The sequence below is a fragment of the Plutella xylostella genome, chromosome 7 (assembly GCF_932276165.1).
Source record: "Plutella xylostella chromosome 7, ilPluXylo3.1, whole genome shotgun sequence".
Classification (NCBI taxonomy): Eukaryota; Metazoa; Arthropoda; class Insecta; order Lepidoptera; family Plutellidae; genus Plutella; species Plutella xylostella.
Genome location: NC_063987.1, coordinates 2,103,053 through 2,112,533, shown reverse-complemented (window position 1 = coordinate 2,112,533; position 9,481 = coordinate 2,103,053). Strand labels below are relative to the sequence as shown.

General features: G+C 42.3%; 2 protein-coding genes across 3 annotated transcripts; one reads left to right on the top strand and one right to left on the bottom strand.

The window, feature by feature from the left end:
• Positions 1-138: 138 nt before the first annotated feature.
• LOC119690328 (transcription initiation factor TFIID subunit 3) lies at positions 139-4,631 on the top strand. 2 transcript variants are annotated; one of them, XM_038107080.2, is made up of 2 exons: positions 139-359; positions 516-4,631. In XM_038107080.2, the coding sequence occupies exon 2, from the start codon at positions 536-538 to the stop codon at positions 3,989-3,991; it is 3,456 nt and encodes a 1,151-aa protein (XP_037963008.2). In that variant the 5' UTR covers positions 139-359; positions 516-535; the 3' UTR covers positions 3,992-4,631. The 2 variants fall into 2 exon arrangements, with proteins under 2 accessions (XP_037963008.2, XP_037963009.2); XM_038107081.2 differs by having other exon boundaries at positions 146-261.
• A 1,305-nt stretch (positions 4,632-5,936) lies between these two features.
• On the bottom strand, positions 5,937-8,975 carry LOC105387271 (AFG3-like protein 2). The gene is made up of 2 exons (XM_011557972.3): positions 7,355-8,975; positions 5,937-7,124 (listed from the first exon to the last, which is right to left on the bottom strand). The coding sequence occupies exons 1-2, from the start codon at positions 8,811-8,813 to the stop codon at positions 6,268-6,270; spliced, it is 2,316 nt and encodes a 771-aa protein (XP_011556274.1). The 5' UTR covers positions 8,814-8,975; the 3' UTR covers positions 5,937-6,267.
• Between the last annotated feature and the right edge of the window lie 506 nt (positions 8,976-9,481).

Sequence of the window (9,481 nt, the reverse complement as noted above, 5' to 3'; positions counted from 1 at the left end):
ACGATATATGACGTTAGCAAAGTTTTCATAGGTAAATACGAACGCAGTTTGTATGAGATTACATTTATCGATTATTTTTTTGTGAACGAAGCCATACAATACCGCCAACTATTTTATTGCATGTGGCAACACTGAACATTGACAACCCAAAATGCAATCATGGCGCACGGGGTACTGTGTTTTTAGAATGCTGAGAAGTTTTTACGTAAATACTTCGTTATTTTGCGTTATTACTGATTTACGTGTTTTTATAAATTATCCGTAAGTCCTGGAGTTCGTATAAAAGCATACATGTGTCGCCAAAATTTGAAATTTTCCACAGTTCCCAACATCGTCTCGGTTTCACTAGACACTTGCAGGTACAAAAATCATGAGATTTGCTGTTTTAGCTCTTTTACCATGTGAAACAGGATACTGTTACAATGATAATGTGTAAACAATGTCTAATAAATGATCGTTTGTTAATTCAACTTGTATTTTATTGTAAATAAAAGTGGAAATGCTGTTTGTTCCAGATAACTTTGTTGGTGTCATAATGTCAGAGGCGTACGCCCGCGAGGTACTGCGGAGGAATGTTGCGCAAATATGCCAGACCATTGGATGGAACGGAATAAACTCGACGCCTTTGGACATCCTGGTCCACGTTCTAGAAAAGTACATCAGGACACTTGGCACACAAGCAAACAATTTTGCTGAACAATTCAATAGGACTGAACCAAATTTGGATGACTTAGGCTTAGTGTTTCGAGATCTACATGTGCAACTGCCCGAGTTACTAGACTATTCCCGTAGTGTGCCTCCTATACCACCACCGGTCACTGTTGAACGGTTTCCCAAACCTAAAGAGTCTAATCTGAACTTCCTCAAGCCTGGCAGCCATGAGGTGGTCACGAGGCCCATGCATGTGCACGAGCACCTGCCCCCCATGTACCCGGAGAAGGAAAGGGAAACACCTGTTGTGGCCGACACTGTGGAGATCCGGCAAAATGGAATTGACACAGCAGCACCTAGCACTACATGTACTAGCCCTGAAATATCAGTCACAGATAGTCCAGAGAAGAGTAAGGATCCATTCAAGAGACCAAGTGACCCTATCTCACTACCTACCAGCAAACGGCCAAGATTAAGACTGGAGGAAGAGGAGAGAACTAGAGAAATTAGCAGCGTTATGATGACTATGTCAGGTTTCCTGTCACCAGCACGGGAAGGCAAGCTGCCTGAAGCAAAGGCACCAACTATTGTTTCAGACAGGCATCATGACAAACACAAGGCAAACTCGCATCATTCTAATCTTATGAAAGTACCCTTACATCCATCAATAGACAAAATTGACAAGAAATCAAGAAAATCTAAGTTGTTAAATGGCAAAATTATGAAAAGTAAAAGGAAAGACAAGAGTCATAAAGGTGAAAGTAGTAAATCTAAAGATAGCAGTAAATCCGACAAGTATCCTCCAGGATACCCATCTAAAAGTAGAGATATTCATCCAACAAACCATAATCATAATATTACAATGCCGGCCCCTAAGCAGCTTCAATCTCCCAAGCCAGTGCCACCACTGGTGCCAGTCCAGGAAATCATAAAGCCAGTGATTAAGCAAGAGCCCATGGACTATCCCCCTCCACCCCCAGTGGTGAACAAACATACAGTCACCGCAGAAGATGCAATCCCTGTGCCTAGAAAGATCCCCATCTCAAAATCTCCACTAGTATCCAATGTGCCTCTACATAGGAATCAAACAGCTGGCAATTCTCTAATACCAGACATCGAAATAAAGAAGGAAGTCATAGATGAAGAGGTGAAACTGGCCTCGCAGCCAGACAGATCAAAAATTAACATATTTAAGAAAATATCGAACAAATCTAAAGAAGATAAAGTGTCTTCTGATGCAAGCCTTGATAAATCTCCTAACACTTCATCAAGATTACACAATTCCACTACAATAGAAAGCACAAGTGAAAACAGAAATGATAATTTCACAACAAAAAGTGAGGATTCGTTTGTGAACAACAATGATGATAGTGCATTAGATTTGTCCAAAGAAATGGACTTAACAACCAATGAAGTGATTAGTATAGATGATGATTCATTTGACATGAGCCCAGAGCCCAGGGCACTTGTTCATCCAAAGCAAAGTCATATACCGCCTTTGCCTGGCTCATTAACAATTAAAAAGTCCTTACAATTACCTTATCCCAAAGATATAGCTGGTGTGAGTCCAAAAATCAAAAAGGAAAAGAAGCACAGAGAGAAGAAAGACAAAGCGGCGGAAAAGGCGGCAAAATTAGAGGCGAAACTGCTGAAGCAACAACAAAAACAACTAGCCCTTGAGATGGCACAGGCGCAGAAGCCTGGTCTGAAGATGGCTAAATCTCCTAAGTTAAGCAAGCCAAAGAATGATAAGTCAAAGCCGTTGCCGCCGGGATTCCCGTTCTTTCACAACATGGCGCCGGGACGAGGACTCATGCCGGGTCCAGGACTCATCCCTGGGGGAGACTTTCTCGCAGGGCTCGCCAACAACCCGGCTCTACGCGGTCTCGCCCCTCCCAACCTGCTAGCCAATCCGTTCGCTTTAGGAGCTTCTGGCCCAGGACTCATCCCCGGCCCAAGCTTCTTACCGGGCATGCCCAACCCTCTCATGTCCATGGGCAACTTCGGCCAGTCCTCCCGCTCCTCCTCTAGCAAAATACCTCCCATGCTCCGCCGGCCGAGCCTAGAAGTCATCCCAGTTGATAACGACGAAGACAGAGGGACCCACAAGTCGCCCGGCTCGAGAGATCGACTGGACAAGCACAAGTCGCCGACCATTCCAAACATACTGCAGAAACACAAGTCCAAGTCGCATAAGGAGCATAAGTCCAATATGTATAAGATGCCTCCCGTGCAGCCGGATATCACGATAGAGTTGAACCCCCCTAGAGAGCCGGAGCCGCCGCCGCCCCCGCGCGCGCCCTCACCCCCGCCCGCGCCCGAGCCTCTCAGACAACCAACACCCACAATGGAGGAAGACCTACCCCCAGAAGAGACAGACGACAACCTAGACAAATCCGAGAAAAAGAAGGACAAAGCACATAAAAAGGAGAAGAAAGACAAAGACGGCCTAAAGATCAAGAAGAAGAAAGATAAGAAGGACAAAAACAAAGATAAGTCTGAAAAGAAAAAGGATAAGGACGACAAGTCGGAACTGAAGGAGTTGAAGGATCGAATAAAGAAGGAGAAAAAGGAGAAGAAAAAAGATAAAATTGCGGACGGATTAGTTCCCAAACTGACGCTGAAGCTCGGATCTGCTTCGCCGATGCCGCCGAGCTCGCCTGACATCTTCAAGTTGAACATAAAACCGATCGTCAAGAAGGAGGAAGAAGATGAGGACAGTCCAGCGCCGGTCGATGACCCCGTGTCGAGAGAAAACAGTCGCTCGCCTGAGCTAGCACAGTTCGCACCTCTGGTGACCAGACCGCCCAAACAAAAGCACTCTAAACACAATCACACGGCAGAACAAGAGCCGAAATCACCACCGCCCTCAGGCAGCTCGCCGACTCGCAAGAATCGGCCCCCATCCAGTAATAAATACAAGAGGATACTGTGCAAAACGCTAGCTAAGAAAGGGCAGGCGTTCGATGATGACATGGAAATGGCGGAGGACGTTGAGGGGGTTCCAACGCCGATTCCGGTACCGGTACCGACTGTGGCCACGGATAAGCCTTTGGGTCCATTACCGACGCCTTACTACGTAGACGATCAAGGCAACAAGATTTGGGTGTGTCCAGCGTGCGGACGACCCGATAATGGATCCCCTATGATTGGTTGCGATGGCTGCGACGGATGGTACCACTGGGTATGCGTGGGGATCACTGAGGAGCCAGGGGCCACTGAAGACTGGTTCTGCAAGTCATGCACGGCCAAGCGGGCGGCCATGGTGTTGGCCGAAGTCACGCCCGGCAAGAAACGCGGCCGAAAACCAAAAGGAGAAAAAGTCAGAGACTGTAATTAAATGGAACTTTCGTTGTTACTGAGATTAGTTTTAATTTTCTGTTCGATTGTCGTGATTAAATGGAATGCTACTTGTTAAATGGATTAATTGTTGAATGATATCGTGAGGAAAATGTTTCATCATTTATAATGTTATTTCATAGGCTAGCCGTAAGAATAGATTATAATTAAAAGAATATTGACATAAAATGTTGAGCATAAATAGTGTAGTTACTCGTAATTACCATAATTTTAATATTTTGTTACATTTTGTCTAATTTAGCCGCGCTCGTTCGATCAAGAGTAACATATTGCGAGTATGTGTGTGTATGTGTTTATTTCACACTACACAACGCCTGTAAACATAGAATTTAATTGTAAGATTCTTTTTATATTGTACAAAAACTGAATTTACTTAAGAAATTGGTGATGTATAAAGTAATGTAGTGACTATTTAAATAAACAGAAAGAAGGCTGGATGTATTTTCAGCTAATATTTGAATAATATTTTCATATAATTTTAATATAACCCTGTTTTTTTTCTTTTTGTTGAATTTGTTCCTCCAATTTTATGTACAATATTAATTTTTACATGGAAACGGGAGGCAATGTAAAGTTTTTTGATTTCAGCCAGTGGCCAATTAAATATTATTGGTACTTGACACCGTTGTGAATCATTTCATAAACCTTACCAATCACATCCATTATTTAGGGCTTTATTTCATAAGTATAGTTAGGCGCTCTCTCTTAGTTCATTCTATGGCTCTCACTAACCCTCAGTTTGAGTTCTAGTTGGGTTAGGTACCTAGACTACCTACCTTGGTCCAATTAAAATATAGTACCTACTTACCTCAGTATTTTGCTATCACCATAAAATCGTAGAACATCTTATAAAATATGTTTCAAACTGACCTACAGCATATTTATAGCCAATATACACTGAAATAAGACGCCTCAATAGAATATTTAGATCTTGCGTCTCCTGAAATATCAAGATAACATAGTACAATAGTAACAATGTGTGTTAAGATCTTATTGGATCTTATGCGTAAGCAAGGACCATAGTCACCATAGTATATGTTACTGTATGATATTATGTAACATAATGAGTTATTCATTAAGTGGTCGGTCAGGTACCTAGTTACTTACTAACATCTAGACTATGTATAGGTGCAAGTACTATTAGGTACCGTGACCGAGGTTTAGGTACTCCTAGGTAAATACGTAGTATGACGTAGTAGAATACATGGACAAATAGCTAGGAAATTTTACTGTTGTTTATTCTGTAGGTATACAGGCAGCCGTACCGGGTCTGTTGGTAGTCACTGTAGGTAGATAATAAATTAAATGTTTATGATACTAGATGGCGCTGTAATAGCTTTTGTTTATTGTATGAGTAGGTCTTTACCTAGATCACACGACGCTCGCACTCCTAATCATTCCTGGCCATTAGTAGATAGGTACATACCTATAAGTTAAATCCAAGTAGTATAGTACTTAGATTCAACTTATTTGGGAAGTGGAAACCAGACTGCTCATAATTTCAAAGTACCGGGTGGTAGTATAACTACTAGGTATGTACCTATATACTAATGGCCGAATGATTAGGAGCGCGAGCGTCGTGTGACCTCTAATCTCTCTACTCATCTCATCAGTCAGTCGTCGTCCACTGACTGCTAATGCTAGCCATAGGTAGGCCGCTATGAAGCACCCACGCTAGTTACGGTTTACGAAGAATTGCAATCAATTCTTCGTAAAGCATACCTATCTGATTGCGTGTCCAGTCAGGAACATGCCTACGGTTTCGCTTCTCCGGCAATACTATTTAATAACTGGGGCTATGGTATGGACTGCAGACATGGAAGATCAAATTGGAATCCATAAGCCCTATACATCTTAGATTGTACCTACTGTCTACGTACGTACCTACCTAGATCAAGGAAATGATAAATGATTAATCGTAGTACATTTTCCGGAAACTATTTATTGTACAAAATAAATAAATTATTTATACTTATACAAGTTATAGTCACAAAAGCTACTCTAGTTTATTTAAAACAAAAATGCGCAGGTTGTTTCATTACCTAACTGAACATACTGGCCTGAGGTACTTAAATTATGTACTTTAGATTTTGTATTCGAGGACAAAATTGCCTGATGATTTCTCCATTTTCACAGTTAGATAACAAAGCAATGAACCAACAAAACAGACCTTTGAGGCTTAATATTAATAAAAACATTTATTCACATAAAATAAAACAAGCTAATAAACGATCTACATCATAAACACGCGTGTACTTATTTAGTTGACTCAGTAGGTATGCTCTTAGGCGGTGGTGTGGTTGGCTGTTTCTCCTTATTCCAATCTTTCAGCCCTTCAGGAAGCGTGGTGTCTTCTTCCAAAGATCCAGTGCCTTCGACAAACTCTTCGTACGTACTCTTTTCAGGGAACGGCCGGGCGCCTAGCAACTCAATCATGTCATCCCGACTAAGGATCTCTTGCTTCAATAATCGCTCAGCTACTTTGATGATGTTGTCTTTGTTTTTGATGAGTAAATCGGTTGTGTGTTTGTGCGCGCTGTCAATAAGCACTCTTACTTCAGAGTCGATTAATTCAGCAGTTTTCTCAGAGTATGGTTTGTCCATAACCATCTCTCCTGGTTGAGGCATCTCGAAAGACACATTACCAACTTTAGCGTTCATTCCGTAGTGGACAATCTGCGCGTATGCGCTTTGCGTAATCTTCTTCAGATCATCTTGAGCGCCAGTCGTGATCCTGCCAAAGAAGATCTCCTCACTGACTCTACCTCCTAGAGTCATGCACATTCTATCAAACAGCTGTTCTTTGCTGTACAGATATTGCTCTTTAGGAAGGTACTGGGCGTATCCTAACCCCTTTCCTCTAGGGATGATGGAGACTTTGAGCAACGGGTCAGCATGCTGCAAGAACCAGCCGGCCACCGCATGTCCCGCCTCGTGGTAAGCCACAATCTTCCTCTCTTCCGGCTGCAAAACGTTAGATTTCTTCTCCATACCGGCCACAACTCTCTCAATAGCTGCCTCAAAGTTCTTAAGGGAAATGTCGGTACCAAGCTCTCTCGCGGCAATCAAGGCAGCTTCGTTGCACACATTGGCGATGTCTGCACCAGTGAAGCCTGAAACGATAATAAGGTTGTTGTATTAATGGTTGCATAGTTACAGTTAAAATTATATGAAACATTTAATACAAAGTGATTTATGGCTAACAAATGGACAGCTGAAATAGTTATGCAATACAGAGATCAAAAGATTGTACTTGGCACTGAAGAATCTCATCATTTCTATGAATACTTTAGTATTTTCATAAAACCTAATTCTTGATTATCTGATGTTATGCAACACTTACCTGGAGTTAATGAGGCCATTTTGCGGGCCAAGTTATCCTTGTTCAGTGTGGTCTTCAATGGAGCCAAATGGACTTTGAAGATGGAAGCTCTGCCCTTGATGTCTGGGGCGGGCACAAAGATCTGTCTGTCAAATCTACCAGGACGTAGAAGAGCTTTGTCCAGGATATCTACTCTGTTGGTAGCAGCCAGTACCACTACATTAGTTGTAGTGTTGAAGCCATCCATCTCTACCAACAGCTGGTTAAGAGTGTTCTCCTGCTCCGAGTGACCTCCAAAGCTGCGTCCACCTCTCTTTCTACCCACAGCATCTATCTCATCAATGAACAGGATGCACGGGGCATGTTTCCGAGCCATACTGAACATGTCTCTTACTCTTGATGGACCGACACCCACAAACATCTCCAGAAACTCTGATCCAGAGACTGTGAGGAATGGTACATTGGCTTCACCTGCTGTGGCCTTTGCCAACAAGGTCTTACCAGTACCAGGTGGCCCAGTGAGCAATGCACCCTTAGGAATCTTGGCCCCCAAATCAATGTACTGCTGTGGGTTCTTCAGGAAGTTTACAAACTCCATAATCTCAATCTTGGCTTCTTCGCAACCAGCTACATCCTGAAACTTGACTCCAATGTCAGTTGGATTGATGAGCTTGGCCGTAGACTCCATGACACCTCCGAATAGGCCACCTCCTTTCCTTCCTCCCCCTCCCATCATATTGGCAGATCTCCTCATCATGTAAATGAGGAATCCAATGATGAGCAGCGTCGGCAGCATGCCAGTTAAGCTGGCTGCTTCAATCTCTGTCTTATAGATCACAGGAATAAAGTTTGGTGGGTCAATATTCTGCTCAATTTGAGCATTCTCTAAGTTTCTCTCGAAAGAGTCTACACTGCCGATGGCAAACCAGATAACCTTGCCTTCAATTGATGAACCCGGCATTAACTTCACTCTCACCCACTTCTTGTTGATAACTTCTAGTTTTTCAACTGATCCTTTTGTTAGATAGAGGTTGAGGAAGTCCCTCCAGCTGATTTCCTTGTACCTTAACTCGAAGTATGCTATTGAGGCTAGTAGTGTCATAACACCCATTGCTCCAAACATCATCCATTTCTCTTGTCCTTCTCCCCCGAAGGCTCCGCGGCCGCCGCCCTTCCCGCCGCCACTGCCCGCCGGGTTGAACATGTTCATGTTCCATTTGTCTTGTGAAGAGGTAGGCTTCGAAGGAGGTGACGGACTTTTTGATGGCGCTGGCGACTCATCTTTGTCGGGCTTTTTAGCGTCTTTCTGACTGGGGTTCGGCTGGAAATACTTCTCGAAGCCCTTGGGAGGCTTCTTGCAGAACTCGTACCACTGGTTCAGGACAGAATTGAGGGCTGGGACACCGGTACGTTGGAGCTTATAACTAGTGAAATGCAGCTTTGCTAACTCTGATTGCGTTAGTCTTAGACCTTTCCACATGATGAATCCTGTTTAAATACTTTCTTTATTTAATCAAACTAGTCTTGTAAAGTAAAGGTTTCGTAATATTTTGAAAGATTAAATAACAAATGCGTCAGGATTAGGTGGCGATAAACATGGTTATAAATTGAAAAAATAAATTCTGTCAAGTCTGTCAAGTTTTGTATGACATCGAAAATAGGTCGGATAATCGTGTCATGCAAAATAATTGTCAAAAATATTATACGGAAAATATGTGTCGTACCTAAAATAATGGACCATTACTTGTTAAATTGTTATTTTTTAACTGGACGGGTCATATAAATTAAGATGGTAAAATTATGTTTTGAACAGTCATAGCAAACACAACAAAATCTATAAAGTAGGTTCTGAACGCATTTTACCGCGTTCCAATATTATTTAATGAGCATAATATTTTTGGGCACTATAGCTGAACACAAAAGAGTAGAGATTAATGTTTTTGGAACTAAACAGATTTAAACCTGGCAATAAATAAAAACTTGTGATTTGTGGTCTGTTTCTATGGTTTGAATGTCAAACTCGCCCTGTTCCTGTATAAACAAATCGAATTTTGCTTAATTTTGGAGTTTTGTGGATTGTTGAGTTTGTTCACGAAGTGAAAATGAATAAAACCATTCGCAGCGAAGCTAGACAGATGATTTACAGCG

Coding starts and splice junctions, on each gene's coding strand:
- LOC119690328 (XM_038107080.2), top strand. CDS start 536: ATGTCAGAGGCGTACGCCCGCGAGGTACTGCGGAGGAATGTTGCGCAA.
- LOC105387271 (XM_011557972.3), bottom strand. CDS start 8,813: ATGTGGAAAGGTCTAAGACTAACGCAATCAGAGTTAGCAAAGCTGCAT. Junction 7,125..7,354: donor AATGGCCTCATTAACTCCAG/GTAAGTGTTGCA, acceptor TTATCGTTTCAG/GCTTCACTGGTGCAGACATC.